We start from the raw sequence: 17500 nt of genomic DNA, 5'->3' as shown, positions 1-17500 counted from the left end.
TCATTTTTAAAAAAATTAAAAACGGAACAGATAATCCTAATCAGTATATATCTGAAACCCTTAATGAATCCGGGGCGAAAAGAAACGTTTTCAACACGGACTGGTGAATTAATAATGAAACCCGATTCCCCAGGTTAGACAATGTGAATGTTGTACATGATGATTTAAACATTGCAGAAAGCATAGTAAATCAATCCAATTTGCTGAATTGAAACATCTTTGTTTCCTGGTTGTACTGTACATGACTGAAAAGCCCCAGAGAGAGATAAGGAGGTCACCTGACTGATGTAATCCAGTTAGGCACTCAAATAGATTGAACTATCCATTGAGATCCCTGCTACCTGCAAGTCATGCATTTTCTTCAAAAGGGTGCAGCACTGAAATATTGAAATGTTACACAGAAATGATATCATTCTGCAACTATTTCTGGTTCAGAACTTGTTCATTAAAGGCAAGTTTAAAATAGTGTATTTTTGACTGCAGTATCATTCAGATCCCAGCTAAACAAAAAGGGATGGGGATTATTTGTCAGTCCATTAACAACTGTACAGAAGAGCCAGTTATAAACGAAGTATGAAGTGCTCTACTATGTCCAGTACGTATGTACAGTATATATGTATGTATGTATGTATATACAGTAATCTGTCGCATATCCGACTGTTGTGGGAACAGAGAAAGGGCAAATACGTAAAGTCGGGTGAATGAATCCTGTTTTAAATCCCATTATACACAGCTCTAACAGTTACTATAGTCACACAATTATTGTTTAGAGATTTAGATGTTACCATGGAGCTCCCCTAAACCCCTTGTTTAGAAAGATGCAGGGTATTAATGCTTGTGAAGGGGTAGCCGTCTGCCGTGTGGGTGCGTGCATTCGCTGCTGAGTGACAGGCAGGAGATTCCAGATGGAGGGTGAAGTTGATATGCCCCCCGCAGGCGAACAGAATTTATTTACATATCAACACACTGAACAGCTTGCGTGACACTACCAGCAATGACAGTGCACGGAGCAAATACAACACAGTGTACGAAAACCTGGGTATGATCTACAATCTCTGAACTAATCTTCTCTGTTGAATAATAAACTAACGTTGCTGAAGAGATTGATCATGGAGGATAAACGGTTAGAGAGGATATGTGAGGGGCGGATGTGTGACGGATTACTGTATATATATCAATACAATGTACAAGTCCTGCTATGAGGTTCTAGTGTGCTGTGCACCTCACTCTTACAAATAAACAGACAGAGCTGCTGTAGAAGCCCAATGTCCCTCCAGGCCTCATCTTCTGCATTCTGGCTGCCTGCTTCCTGCTGCTCCGTTCCAATAGGACATTATAGAGTAACTAACAGGCTTCCGAAAAATATAGCGTTAACGTGCTGTGGCAGGAAGAAGGAAGCCCTGCACATAAACATGGGGTGGGGCTAACTATAAAATGTGTTGTTTGTTTATTTTAGAACAGGGTACTCCGCGCCCCTGTGCATATTTTATATTTACTTTGTATTATTATTTATGTATGAATGTGATGGTGAAAAAGCTGTGTTTGTTATTGTTTGGCAGCGTGGATGGGGAAGCCCCATCCTAACAAAACCTTGTGCAGAAGGTGGCCGTCTCCCAAGTTAGTTAATTAATTAATTGTTGCTAATCAGGAGATGGTCACCTGTATAAAAGCTTGCAGCTCTCCCTGTTCGAGGTTGGTGTTCAAGAGGAGGAATGGGAGCGAGAGGGGAGATAGAGAAACTAAAAACAGCTGCTATGAGTCCTGGAAGCCTCAGCATCGCCTTTGTTTCATTGGGATTTTATGTTTGTGATTTGCTTTGTTACAAACTTTTTATTTCACTCTGTGAGCAGAGTCTTTTTGTATAATTTTTTATTTATTTTTGTTAATAAAAATAGCGCTGCAGTGTGCTTTTTACCCGAGCACCTCTGTGTGTGTTTTCCGTTCTTGCTTCTAGCCTGACGTCACCACCTTCAGCCTGTTCATTGTTAACATCCTGACAACTTTTTACACTTAGAACTTTAAAGCCTGTTTCAAAGATCTTTTCAAAATGTCCTCTCTGGTGCACTGGGGTTTGAGATCTGTCCTCTAAAAAACAAACAAAACACATAAGAAGTGCTCTGGCTTTTCTGTTCCGTACCACATCATTGCTGTGTTACCTGTGTGATAGTGTGGGCGATAATCCTTACACTACCAGTGCACTAGAGCAGACATTGTGAAAAGAGCTTTGAAACAGACTTTAAAGTTAGAAGAGTAAAATGTTAATGATGTTAATAATGAAAAGAAAAATGACAAGTACGTTATTTAAATATTTGTAGCAACACCTGGGTACATGTAACTGTATTTTTCAGAATATCGCTACTTTCTCTTTAAGCCCTGATAAATAGGCAGGGTGGTGCATTACCAAAGTATATTAATGAAAACCATCTTACATGCTCTCCAACTATTATCCTTCAAGTACAAAACAGGATGACACAGTGAGAGGATCAACAACGGGAGGGGAGGGCCAAGCAAAGTTTTTGTGGGATTCGTCTGAGGAACACATTGGACTCTAATTTTCTTGGCAGGGCCTCGAATCACTCGTTTAATCGGGAGAGCATCCACATGCAAGCCACTTCTGAACCCCGGAGAAGCGCTGCATTTCCCAATCTTGCCTGACTTTCATACTTAATCTGGTCTAATCCAGCCAGGCATTAACTTCATCTGTGCAATGAAACCCCAGGTACCCATTCTAATATTGGGTGAGGAAGGCATTTACTAAATTACTTGTCTTACTTGTGGTGCTGCTTAGCTGCTTATTTTAATCAGATGATGCATGTTAGTGATGATTAGTCATTAATACCATCTCTCTCTCTCTCTCTCTCTCTCTCTCTCACTCTCTCTCACTCTCTCTCTCTGTCTTGGGTGGGATGTTGTTCATTGAAATGCTTTTTCTAAAATGAAATTCTATCTAAAAATACATCCTTAGCCTTTATGAAGGACAATGCAGGGTCAGCTTCCTTTTTACAACCAGACAACAGTGTTACCAGCCTAAAGGTGGTACACTAACCTGCGTTTCTCTGTGGTCGAGTCTGTTTGCAGGAAGGGGGATTCAAAGTATTCTGTGTTACAATGAGCTTTGGAAATAAGAGAATTATACTTGACCAGAGCTGTAAGCAGACTATATATAGTATAACCTTTTAGGGGAGTGGGTCAGGGGGTTAACTCAATGCCTTCGCATTGGGAGTTTAAGAAATTCTTAATTCCTGAGTTCAATGATTAAAATAGCAAGTGCTAAAGAATGAGACAGTACAGCCTGTTTCTATTAGGTGAGCCGTTGCTTTGAGGAGTCTTAACCAGTTGAATTGTGTGTGTGCATGTGTGTGTGCGTGTGAAATTGCTTCCAGATTGCAGACTGTTTTCAGGTTCTCACTTAGCAGGCGGACAGTTCCTCAAACGAAACAATAAATAATACCAGGGCAGCAAATTTAGTTCAGGCTTTCCAATGAACTTGCTTACACAAATTATTCAGTGGCAATTTGAAAGTGGACAAGTGCAGCGACAGGTTCTATCTCTGAGTTCATGGGATAAGAGCAACAACAGACAGGTTTTATAATACACAGACTGGCCATATGGCAGCTGAGTGTAAGTTTTTTTACTTGAATCTTAGACGCCCATACTAATTACTTCATAAGCCGTATTACATTTTTTTCAAGCGATTAAGCGTCTGTTTCATGCTTGTTATGCATAAAATGTTATTAATCTTGATATGCTTCCCAGTGTATCTGAGTGGTTTCAAACCCCAGCTCAGACAATCTTATCCCTTGTCCTGGACTGGCCGGGGCTGGACAGGGTTACCTGACGCAAGAGTCCAGTAATGATTAACAGAAAGATAGACAGCTAGATGGATGTGACATTAACTGCAGTGTGCCAATGACACAGGCAAAGGGAAGCTATGAGATGAGCAGTTCTACTAGAGATGTGTGGTATTAACCTGTTTGTTTCACTCCACGTACAGTACTGGTCCTTACACGTGCTCAACAGAAACTGAACTGCTAAATACAGCCCCCGCAGCCCCTGCATGCTGGGATTCTCCTGCAAACTGTCTCCACCGTGTTACCGCCTGAAAGACTGTAATTAATAACTACAGAAGTGTAGCTATTGACCTTTTCCAGGTAATCGACCACCCTCCCGTTAAACACTGAGTGATCGCTCTTCCACTTACAAATACGAGTTGACGCCAAAGACCAAAACAAAACAAAACAAACACAAAAAGAAGACAGTGAGAATGATTACATGAAACTCATGATATGTAGAAAATATATTATACAATGTGGGTCCCTTACTGCTGACACTGAATAACACGCACACACTGAAACATATACATAGCCTTTGATTTACACTGAAACACAGTGTACAGATTAACATCCGGCTGAAGAAAGAAATATTCAGGTAGACCCTCTTTCTCTATCCCACCTACACATCAAAAACAGTGAAATACTGAAGACAGAGGATTTATACATCTATACACAGACACACACACTGCATACCCTTCTATCAGTAGTCAGATCTACGCTAAGAACCCGACTAATTGAGCTGTGTGTGTTGCTACACTCTTTTTTTTCTCTAGACTGCTCCTCATTGAGCCATAATTATTTGCAATTTGCCTAAGTCATCCATTTGCTGGTACATCAAGCATGAAAAAGAGGCAATTTCAGAAAATGGAAATGCCTCTCAAACTCAGTCTTTGGGAAGTAATATGGTAGAAGTTACTGTCTGACAGAAGACTACCTGATAACTGTCACATGGAGATGAATATTAATGTGTCAAGGTTAAGGTGGCTTTGTTTCCCACCTTGTTGCACTGCAATAGGATCTACCGGCAGAGCTCAGGGATTCTTTCTTTTCTTATCGGAGGCCATATGTACCTACCAGTCAGCGCAGATAACAATGTCAAAATGCCCTTCCAACGGAGAGATGTCAGCCTCACTGTCCCATCTCACAACACTGCACAGAGGGGAAACAAGAGCTAAATTAGCCACATTCATTGTTTTTTCATGTGAAAGACAGCAACAAGCAGATTAAATTCTTCCAATAGGATTATTATTATTATTATTATTATTATTATTATTTAGTATTATTATTATTATTATTATTATTTATGCTATTATATGAACCAGCGTGATGCAGACCGTCACTGTGATCCAGGTGATCCACCTATTTGCGCGCGAATGCTGGGATCAACCAGTATGATACAGACCGTCACTGTGAACCAGCGTGATGCAGACCGTCACTGTGAACCAGCGTGATGCAGACCGTCACTGTGAACCAGCGTGATGCAGACCGTCACTGTGAACCAGCGTGATGCAGACCGTCACTGTGAACCAGCGTGATGCAGACCGTCACTGTGAACCAGCGTGATGCAGACCGTCACTGTGAACCAGCGTGATGCAGACCGTCACTGTGAACCAGCGTGATGCAGACCGTCACTGTGAACCAGCGTGATGCAGACCGTCACTGTGAACCAGCGTGATGCAGACCGTCACTGTGAACCAGCGTGATGCAGACCGTCACTGTGAACCAGCGTGATGCAGACCGTCACTGTGAACCAGCGTGATGCAGACCGTCACTGTGAACCAGCGTGATACAGACCGTCACTGTGAACCAGCGTGATGCAGACCGTCACTGTGAACCAGCGTGATGCAGACCGTCACTGTGAACCAGGGTGATAAAGACCGTCACTGTGAACCAGCGTGATGCAGACCGTCACTGTGAACCAGTGTGATACAGACCATCACTGTGAACCAGCGTGATGCAGACCGTCACTGTGAACCAGCGTGATACAGACCGTCACTGTGAACCAGTGTGATACAGATCGTCACTGACTCCATACCCTGCTGTCTTTACGAAAGCACACGAACTGACAGAACAACCTTATACCGTGTTTTGCATATTAGTGTGCACTCCAGGTTTAACAGGTAAATTGAGATAATGAACTACTTCAGGGGTTGGATGCAGGTTTAATTGGTTCAATTAAACAGTTGAGAGGAGGGCTGGAACAAAGACCAGTAGTGGCAGAGCCAACTTTGGCTACTCCTGTCCCTGCAGGTTTGGTTTACACCTATGAAGATGCTTCAATATGTTTTCGGATTAATGCTTGTAAATGTTTTCATGGCAGATATGTTCTAAGTGAGAACGCATGTGTCCCGGTCCATTCGATAAGGGGGCAGCAATGGATTCTGCGCTGCCATTGTGGGTCGTACCAGCATCGTTAACATTAATACTGTGCAGTAAAGAAGAATGTGAATTGTGTTACAGCATGCCTGCATTATGTTACAGAATGCCTACATTATGACACATCCTCCTGGATCCATGGATATGTGAAGTGCTGCACTTGAAGTGTATATGCACAAGTGAATACAATGGGGCCAGTTATCAATGGGTTTACACCATGCAATTTAAATCAAACTGCTAATGCTACAATGCTACTAACAAACTACTCTGTACTGTAGGTTCAGTCTCAGACTCAAACGTGTGCACTAAGTTGTTTGTTACTACTAGTAATATTAACATTTTTAATCCTTTTCTAAGGATCTTGATCAATCCAGTCCAATCTGACCAAACCAAGGATTACATTTTAATGATGGTGCAGTGGTGATCCTTGTACCCAACAAAGACTGTGATAAATTTTGCTGATTATTTTGCAGCAATACATAATTGCACAGATGTATCATAATTCTTCATAAGTTGGTGTCATAACTAAAATGCAATCCTAGGGCTGGTATCACTTGGAACAGGGGACAACCAGGTATATTCGTGCAGCTACATGGTAATCAACAGATTCTAATCTCCAGGGCACAAACAATGTAATACAACACCTGTACAATTACACTACCTCAATCAATAGTTATATCAGCTATATAATTTTTTTCTCATATAAAACTATGCTTGATTAGTCTGCTGCCCAATGGATTTGCAACCACGCATGGATAATTGTACAGTATTTCCAGTGTCCCTTTCTGAAAAAGCATGCCTTCCCTCACCTAAATATCCAATCTTTTTTTGTGATCCCATTCTTTTGGAAAGCCTGCTGAATTGACCGTGATAATGAGCTTGATGCCACAGCTGCAGGGGAGAGAGGGAGCATGCTTCCTCTCATGCACTGAAAGCCCAATCTATAGCACGAGGCCACGGAGGTGAGGCTCGGGAATCACAGTGCAACGTTTCTTCACCTGTCGTGGCTTCTCAAAACAATTTCTGTTCAGTGTGACTGGGCCGGGGAGCAGCCAAAAAAAGCAGCACTTAACACTCAGTAACACTTAACATTGTATTCTCAAAAAATGCCATATTCCAGACAATCCAAATCTGATTATTAATGAGTAATTATTAACACTCAGTAAACAAAATTATGTCTTGTGGAAACACAATCTCTCTTCACAGCATGGGGCTGAAATCTATTATTCAGTGACTTCAGAACCCGAAATCCCTCATACAATCGCACACGACCTTCAGCCCTCCCATCTCTGATTGTGACGGGAGGCTTAATCTCGAAAACAAGGAATGCAGACTAACAATATGTTTACTTTTTCAATTTATCATCGTAGTTTAAACACTGAAGTGAAAAAAAAACTGCAAAACAACAGTCAGATCGTTTAACATTAAAATTACTTTCAAGTTATTCATCTTATTCCAAATCCCCTGCACAAGTTATGTTACCATTATTTAAAAGCACATAAATGGATTCTAAATGCATTTTGGTTTTTTTAATAATAATATTATTATTATTTCTGGAGGAGGGTTTTCAATCAAAAGAGTCCTTAGAGGACACTGAGCAAGAGCACTCCTGTTTACCTTCAGTGGCAATGCACAAATGCTTTACTGCACTGTACATACACAAACAAGCATAGCTGATCTTATTTATTCATCCTTTACAATGGCATGTTTAAGATTTGTAAGAAATGCAGTGGATGAAAACCCTGCATGTTATTTCAATAAATGGGGTGCATGTTTCTATAGTGCAGCTGTACAATATGAAGTGTTTCACCTCAAGCTTATTAGTTTGAGGCTTTTAGGTGCCCTCTACCAAGCTACACTTCACAAAGACTCCACTCACAACTGGCACTAAGGCAGAACCAAAGACAAAGAGTTACCTGCAATGTAGACTGGTCCCTCTAGAAATGTGTCCTATTTAAGAGATTGTCATTTTCGGTTCAAACCACAGCACATTACCTGACTCTATCTGATGCTACCAAGCCACCAAGCCCACCCCTGTATGTCTCTGTCTGTACGCATCAGCCACCTGACCAGCAGTGGTCGCTGAGGAGTCAGGAGTCAGCTTACTTTCCTTTGTAATGTGCAGGAGCCAATGCAGTGCTCCCTGTGTGTAAGCTTGGATACAAACATGGGTAATTCAGTAACATGTGTTGGCATGGCTCTCCCTGCACTTCAAGTGGTGGACCCTTTAACTGAGCCAGTAAATAGGTTACCCCGTAACCTTCAGTTTATCTTATTTTGTCATACTTTCCTACACTTGCTTTTACCAGGGTTTAGCGCAATGCATACACTGTTCCAAGGGTTGAGAGGCCTATGGGGGAATGTTCTGTGTGGAGAGAGGAACCAGTCTCTAACGCTGTCAAACCCATACCTTTAGGCAGCACTAAAGAGATCACATGTATTTTCTGTTAAAATAAAAAGATACTTACCAACTGGATACTGAAGCTGCCTTGATAACACCCATTTTCCTGTTCCTTTCTATGACACTGTGTACATCTAACAAGGACTAGTTAAGAAAACAAACAGCAATGGGAAGAGAATAGAGAGTAAATATGGACATACAGTAGATCTGTAATGAACATGCAGTGATCCGCACTGAACATGCAGTGATCCATACTGAACATGCAGTGATCCGCACTGAACATGCAGCGATCCGCACTGAACATGCAGCGATCCGCACTGAACATGCAGCGATCCGCACTGAACATGCAGCGATCCGCACTGAACATGCAGCGATCCGCACTGAACATGCAGTGATCCGTACTGAACATGCAGTGATCCGCACTGAACATGCAGTGATCCGCACTGAACATGCAGCGATCCGCACTGAACATGCAGTGATCCGTACTGAACATGCAGTGATCCGTACTGAACATGCAGTGATCCGTACTGAACATGCAGTGATCCGCACTGAACATGCAGTGACCCGTACTGAACATGCAGTGATCCATACTGAACATGCAGTGATCCGTACTGAACATGCAGTGATCCGTACTGAACATGCAGTGATCCGTACTGAACATGCAGTGACCCGTACTGAACATGCAGTGATCCATACTGAACATGCAGTGATCCATACTGAACATGCAGTGATCCGCACTGAACATGCAGTGATCCGCACTGAACATGCAGTGATCCGCACTGAACATGCAGTGACCCGTACTGAACATGCAGTGATCCGCACTGAACATGCAGTGATCCGCACTGAACATGCAGTGATCCGCACCGAACATGCAGTGACCCGTACTGACCATGCAGTGATCCATACTGAACATGCAGTGACCCGCACTGAACATGCAGTGACCCGTACTGATTATGCAGTGATCTGTATTGAACATGCAGTGATCCGCACTGAACATGCAGTGATCCGCACTGAACATGCAGTGATCTGTACTGAACATGCAGTGATCCGCACTGAACATGCAGTGATCTGTACTGAACAAGCAGTGATTTGTATTGAACATGCAGTGATCCATACTGAACATGCAGTGATCTGTACATACAGCATGGTCTGCGATCAGAAGAGAAAAGGGAAACCTTACAGTTGTGCATTTTGTTATTCTGCTATACTGTATATAAATCATATGCACATACCTATACAAATGTTTCCAGTAACAGTCTTATGTTAGTTTTTCTCAATGGCTAAAGCAAAATTCCAGAAACTATTAGCACAATTCTCAAAACAGTTAACACAAACACCAAAACGAGTTCTAATTTGCTAAACTATTCACACATTTCACAGGTTTACATTCAAAATGCACAATTCTAAACCATATATTCAATTGCCTAAATGCAACTGTTATACTTTAATACAAGTTTCACATGTGAATGTGAATGATGCACATCCCCGTTTCTCTGTGATGTACCTTCCACCGTATTCCCCTTTTCTGAATCCAATCAGAGATTTTCTCCTGGAGGTGGAAGGTGTATGACCACAATCCCCATGAACAAGCCATACTTCTCCAGGCAATGGATGAGGCTTGTAATAACATTACAGCAGAAGATTGCCAAGCCTGGATCCATCACGGCAGAAGATTCTTTCCAAGGTGCTCAGCCAGAGAGAACATTCGCTGTGATGTGGATTAAAATATGCAGCTCGATGTTCAATAAACATACATGTATATTTGTATATTATCTGTTCAAATAATGTATATACTGTTACTGTAAGTTTAATTTTGTAAAATGTACTGTATTTTGTGCCAATCAATTTTTTTTGATTTTGTGAGTTTTGTAATTGGGTGAAATATTTGGATTAAATAGAGGTATTTTCTTTTGCTTGAACACATAAACACAAAAGCTGTAATTATTTCTTGATTTGTTGCAAGCATTTAGTCATGCAAGATGTATAATAAATTTGGCACGTAAACTTAGTTTTGCCACTGTGTAAAGCTTTTTCTAATTGAGTGCATAGTTTTGGTGTCTGTGTTAACTGTTTTGAGTAATGTGCAAATACTTTCTGGAATTTTGCTTTAGCTAGTGAGAAAAACTGTAACATATAGATCTGTGAGTGGATGAACTGGGTCCATACAGTAGATACATACTATTGAACATATACTGTTAGTGATATTTTAACTTGATATTAAACACTGATGACAGTTCTAGTTTCGCAACAATTTGTGTTAAGACAAAAGATAAAACAAAACATTAAATCACTAAACCACTAAACACAACCTATTCTAAAAACATAAACCACGTGTCTCGGCAAAATACACCCTTAATCTCCATCATTCACAAGGGAAAGACGGTATTAGTGATTGTGGCAGTGTAGCTCCTTACTTATCAGAGCTCCCGTCTCTTGAAATAACACCGAGATATGTATTGCAGAGCTAATGGTCAGGCTCCACTGAAGACCACAGACCCCAATGAATATCAGGACTCAATTCAGAGATCAAAGACAGCGATTTCTTTAATGTGCAATGGGTTCACTGTTAACATGTTGCACTGGCAGTGCTGAAAGGAACACTGCAGCTGAGCCAAAGCAATGCCGGACCAAGGCTTATCCTATAATCTGTTCAAGACCTGGGTGACACCTCAGAGGAGAGTGCAAGCGGTGGCGATTTCAATGGCTGCTTCATACACTATTGTATTTCAATGGCATTTAGAGAGAGTGACGAACACCACACCATGGCAACACTGCTGGAATGAGAGGCTGCACACACATGGTCATGGACATCTAGGAGTTCCTCTGCATGTATGCATGTATGTAGGTAGGCAGGCAGGTATTCATGCATGTATACATACATGTAGGTAGGTAGGTAGGCAAGTATGTGAAAGTGAATGCATTCAGTTTGCTTTGAGATTCTACACACCGAGATTAAAGGCATGTCAAAGAAGTCTATAGCGTATAGTTCACTTGAAGCAGCCTGTGTAATTGATACCTTCATGACGCTCTTTCACTTCGATCTGGTCTAAAGCAGACATGAAACACTGTAATTGAAGTATCACCAAACAGTCCTGGTTTCTGGTCATCTAAGGTGTTGATACAGTACAGAAACCAGCATTGCTTTATAGTGCACTGGCCAAGCAAGGAATCACAGGCCCTGTTTTCCACTGAGCTGTATAATGATACATTGTGGTTCATTCAGTAAGGTCACAAATGATGCTGTAAATCACACTTCCTGTAACCATTGCTCCTGTTTTGTATTTTTCTTGGACACTTACATTTATTTTGATACTGCATGGCCCTATACTAGCATGTTCAAAGCAGCTTAATAAGAGGAGGTGGAAAATCCAGCAAAGTTTGTGATTCTCAGCTGCCAGTGCCCTGGAGTCTAATTCAGACGAGTGGCTCAGTAAAAGGACAAAGGTCAGGGCTGAAACTTGGTGACAGATGCAGGGAAGCAATCTAAAGGCTGCCAATCCCGGAGAATTAAACCCACTCTGGTGGGGGTTAAAGACACAGATCAGATGATACAGATCCTGCAGCGAAACCAATCACGGTAAAGCAATATACATTGAACTGTATTCAAACCGATCATGGTAAAGGAATGTACATTGAACTGTATTCAAACCGATCATGATAAAGGAATATACATTGAACTATTCAAAACTCATAACGGTAAAGGGGTATACATTTAACTGCATTCAGCTTATATTGTATACAATTTCGTCAAACATTTATGTCTTTTGCAAGCAGAATGTTTTTCATTTTTTGAATGGCATTTAGAGACCAAGTAATCACAGGCTGTGTGTAGGAATCATGAAAAGTGTCACTGCCTCTGGATTAGAAGATTGGGTAAAGGTACTGCACAAGCTGAGTGGAAAGAGATATATAGTTTGCCTAAAACAGCCAATTTCCCAACATTTCGGTATGTTTAACATAACTCTGTCAAGTGAAAGTGTGTTTGAAAACAAACAGTGGAAGTACTTATAGGCTATTGATGCCATGGTAACCCCACTCACTTACTTAAATCTATTTATATGTCTTGTTTACATAGAAAAAGATTAATTAACCCTACGATTTGATTTACTGTTTATTTACTGCTTTTAAGAAACGTTCACATTGCGGGCCTGTTCTTTTCTTGAATATTTAGCAAGGGTTATTCTAGAGAAAGAGGACACCAATATAACACGCTGTCCCAAGGCAGAGGCAGCTTTGCAACTTATAAAGAATGCAAATCAAAAAATAAAACTGTTCAAAAGAAATGCAGTTTAGTGCAGAACGGCAGACCCCTTCCACAATTTTAATTTCCAGTATTTGATGCTGTAAATATGTATTATACGACCAGGGCATGTGTCCATTGCAAGTGTTTACTTTAGCTGTAAACTAATCCACCTGAGGAAGGCTCAAATGAATGTCTGCAGTGCAAAGGCGCACATTGGTGTACCGGTGGTTTTCATAATGCTGTTCTGGGAAAAGCAATACGTGAAGGGCATGTTTAGTGACTCCTGTTCTTGTGTCTTCATTAGGAATAGCAATGCTTGATGTGATGAATAGCAACAATTCAAATAATACAGTAGGCAAGGGTAGGGTACCCTTCTCTGAGTTTAAACACAGAGGACTGAATGAATCAGGAGCTGAGCTTTAACTGACTCTCAGGGAGATCTTAACATTGTGTGCTCCAGGATAGACAAGAAGAAAACGCTGTCCTGAGTACTGATAACTTAAGAGAAAGTCTCAAAGTAATTGGACAGGAGAGAACATTTTTGGTATAACTTTTGCCCTCATCATGAAGTAACACCTCTTTTTACACCAGTGTCAGGATGGCCGGTCCCATTAAGCTCGCTACAGAAATGTGGTACGTGTACAGCGGGTATGTGTACAGTGTGTGATCTGGAGTCAGACTGCATTGTCATTATGCTCCTTGTAGGAGTGAGATTGCTTAACACGTATTTCAAATTACATGCCGATGCAAAACAGAGCCATGCATTCACAAGTACAGACATCCATACTTTTTTTCATATAATTCATCTTTTCTCATTAAACCAATCCAAAAACTAAAGTCATTTTTAAAGACCAGCAGCTCATTCAGTGAGCTAGTTTGTGATGCCTCATTCCCTCTGTTTAGCACTGCACCTTGAACTAACCTGAAATTCACACCACAGTCCGGATCATAAGAACATAAGAAAGTTTACAAACGAGAGGAGGCCATTTGGCCCATCTTGCTCATTTGGTTGTTTGGTTGTTGATCCCAGAATCTCATCAAGCAGCTTCTTGAAGGATCCCAGGGTGTCAGCTTCAACAACATTACTGGGGAGTTGGTTCCAGAATCCCACAATTCTCTTATTTTCTGTTCTGAATGTCCCTTTATCTAATCTCCATTTGTGACCCCTGGTCCTTGTTTCATTTTTCATGTTGAAAAAGTCCCTTAGGTCGACATTGTCAATACCTTTTAGAATTCTGAATGCTTGAATCAGATCTCCTGTAGTCTTGCTTGTTCAAGACTGGATAGATTCAATTCTTTAAACCTGTCTGCATATGACAGAATAATCCCAGAATAAACCCAGAATAATTCTGGTCGCTCTTCTTTGCACTCTTTCTAGAGCAGCAATATCCTTTTTGTAGTGAGGTGACCAGAACTGAACACAATATTCTAGATGAGGTCTTACTAGTGCATTGTACAGTTTTAACATTACTTCCCTTGATTTAAATTCAACACTTTTCTCTATATATCCGAGCATCTTGTTGGCCTTTTTTCATAAACTTCCCCACATTGTCTAGATGAAGACATTTCTGAGTCAACATAAACTCCTAAGTCTTTTTCATAGATTCCTTCTTCAATTTTAGTATCTCTCATATGATATTTATAATGCACATTTTTATTGCCTGCGTGCAGTACCTTACACTTTTCTCTATTAAATGTAATTTGCCATGTGTCTGCCCAGTTCTGAATCTTGTCTAGATCATTTTGAATGACCTTTGCTGCTACAGCAGTGTTTACTACCCATTTTTGTATCATCTGCAAACTTAAAAAGTTTGTTTACTATACCAGAATCAAAGTCATTAATGTAGATTAGGAAGAGCAGAGGACCTAATATTGATCCCTGTGGTACTCCACTGGTTACCTTGCTCCATTTTGAGGTTTCTCCTTGGTTTTCCTAAAACCATGCTGACCTTCTCCCAGGATGCTGTTACCATACAGGTAATTTTCCATATTGGATCTTATTATAGTTTCCGTATATTCACAAATAATGGAAGCCAGGCTTATTGGTCTGTAGTTACCTGGTTTGGTTTTGTCTCCCTTTTTGTGGATCGGTGGATCGATCTTCTCAGGTAGTAATGATTTTGTATATCAGTACCAACTGAGAAGATGTTGGCATTATGTGCAGGGATTGAAACTATCAGGGCTCTAGATACCTACAGGGCTTCTAACATATCTCTATGTAAGCACTGAGTTTGGGGAAACCAAGTCATGTGTGACTGTTTCCACTGGAAATCCTAATAAAGCCATTAAGCATTTTTCAATGCAACTGCTTGGAGCCATTCTGCCTTGTTGATCGTGTCCACTGCTTGGGAACCTAACAGGCTTAACCGAGCACAAGGGACCGGGGCCCACAACTGTTGGAGAGAAGGATAGTGCCTCCAGCAGTGTAGACCCACTGGACCACAGCAGACAGTTGAGCCTGAGGGCTGCAGGTTCTTGTGCTCCATGAACAAAATGAAATCCTAATTGTACTTGTTGCACAGCACATGCTACTAACTGTAACCTCAGAGTTGTTTGAAGATCTTTTTATAGAATTATTTTTTTCTTTCAGTGTGGCAAGCGTGGTAATCACACTCGCCGTGGCCCAAGAAGAAGGATACTTTGGATGGCTTTTTCATTCCCATCAGATAGCAGGACTTCTTTGACATCGGCAGAAATAGCGACCTTGAAAAAAAAAAAGATTAAAAGAAAAAAGAAATTCATGAAACAATAGTTGTACACGTTGCTCTCTCAGTGGTGTAGAAACCAGAGGAGGGAGAAGTCACAAGCCTGCTAGTATTATGCTTCCTCACCTTTTTCTCTCGTAACAGTTTTTGGTCATTCTTCTTCTTTCTGCATTATTTTAATCATTCAATCAAATCAGTCAATACTTTTATCATTCCATTTGCGAGGAGCCTCTATCTTGCTATCATTCTGTTCGGTAATTGCATTGTGACAGGGGATGATGGTATTCTGAGAGTCTTTCATTTGTGGCTTTCTGTTTATCTAGCAGAGCCATCATACAAGGCTGTCACTCTGCCTCTCAACTGGCTCTGTCTGCCTGCCTGATGCCCTTCATATAACTTTGCATTGCAGGCAAATGGCTTTGTAAGGCAATTTTTTTCTTTTCTCCTTTTTTTGTATGAGTATGTCTGTGTGTGCGTTCTGTCATGCTCATCGGGGCTGTAACTTTGTATAACATTGTACAGATTTGTCACATGCCAATCAGACCCAATACAATATGCTTTTTATTTGTACATACCAAAAATAAATAAATAAACGGTGCTGTGTAAAACTGTGCTCTTCTGACACATCCAGGCAGAATAAAAAGAAATGAAGTCGCAGGGCTTAGAGAATGTGTATGAGGGCTGCTCATTGACTGGCTGGAATTGAAAGAATCTCATTATCATACAGCCACCCTGGATCATGCTTGTTGGTGTAAAAATGCAGCAAAGCATTAGCAGCTATATCATGGCACTCCAACTGAGCTGCAACGAGGGGTGTTCCACTGCCTACCTTAGGCTCTAACGGGACTCTGAGTCAGTACACCGGTCACCTGTCTGCCTGTGTGCCTGTCTGAGCAGCAGCTACATCCCAGCTCTACCAGCTCTTCTTAATACCACTGTATGAACTGCATGTATTCAGTTCAAAGAGATGCACTGGTTGCAACTGCTTGAAAGTCACTTTAAGTGAACCGGCTGGAAAAAATATTATTCTTATTGGGGTCCAAGCAACAAAATTACTGTGGAACCCTATTGCTATTGTTAAAATTATTTTATTATTCCGCTATATTTTGAAATGTCTGTAAAATTAACACCATTGTACCAAAACTCACAAAACTTTACACAATGGTAGAGGCCAGTGGGGCACATGGTTTGGCGGCCATGCTAGACTTGTCCAAAAATATTCTTCTCTGAAACCGTTATGCCGATTGAAGCAAAACATACATGCATACATAGCCTTGGCAAGGTTGTCGATCAAGTTTGTTCAAAGCACGTCACTACATAAAAAAACATGGCCGCCATGAGCCAATCAAATTTCAGCTATGGTCAAGTTGCACATATTTGCATATATTGCCATATTTATCTAAGGTATAATGTTGTAGACTCATGAATCTTCACAGAGTAGTGGAGGCCTATGGGATGTATGCTCAACTAAAAAATTACCTTGATCTTGAACTTTGACCTCTTATTCAGGTCAAATGTAAAACTAGCTTTTAACTTCTTACAGAGTGTAGATAAAGTAATGGTTACTATGGAACACATATATGCGCTATGAAAAAAATACTTTGATTGTGACCTTTGATAATTATTTTTAAGTCCAAATGCACCTGGCTTTAATTTGTAAATAAAGATGTGCCGTGGCACAAGTAATGACAATACTAATACCGTTCTTAAGAACTGCACATTTAAAATCATGCACATTTATTTGAATAGAGTATTGAATAATAAATAATAATAATAATAATAAATAATAATAATAATAATAATAATAATAATAATAATAAGTCATATAATAACATATTTTTGTTGTCTGTCATACTCTATTGTTGTTTATGCTCAGAAAAGTGTTTATCATGCTTATTAACTAATTTTAAAAAAATGCTTCAACCACAGAGGCCACTTCTTA

The 17500-nt window shown here is 40.6% G+C and overlaps 1 protein-coding gene across 1 annotated transcript in view; it reads right to left on the bottom strand.

The window, feature by feature from the left end:
• camkmt (calmodulin-lysine N-methyltransferase) overlaps positions 1-17500 on the bottom strand; it is a 186522-nt gene that overhangs the window by 36871 nt on the left and 132151 nt on the right. Inside the window, exons 6-8 of the mRNA XM_041251730.1 lie at positions 15493-15556; positions 8678-8744; positions 4908-4982 (exon numbers count right to left, since the gene is read on the bottom strand). Of these exons, the coding sequence (XP_041107664.1) occupies positions 4908-4982; positions 8678-8744; positions 15493-15556 (206 nt within the window). The remainder of the gene's footprint in view (positions 1-4907; positions 4983-8677; positions 8745-15492; positions 15557-17500) is intronic.

Source organism: Polyodon spathula, chromosome 6 (assembly GCF_017654505.1).
Source record: "Polyodon spathula isolate WHYD16114869_AA chromosome 6, ASM1765450v1, whole genome shotgun sequence".
Classification (NCBI taxonomy): Eukaryota; Metazoa; Chordata; class Actinopteri; order Acipenseriformes; family Polyodontidae; genus Polyodon; species Polyodon spathula.
Note: the sequence above shows the minus strand (reverse complement) of the source record. Positions and strands in the feature narration are given on the sequence as shown.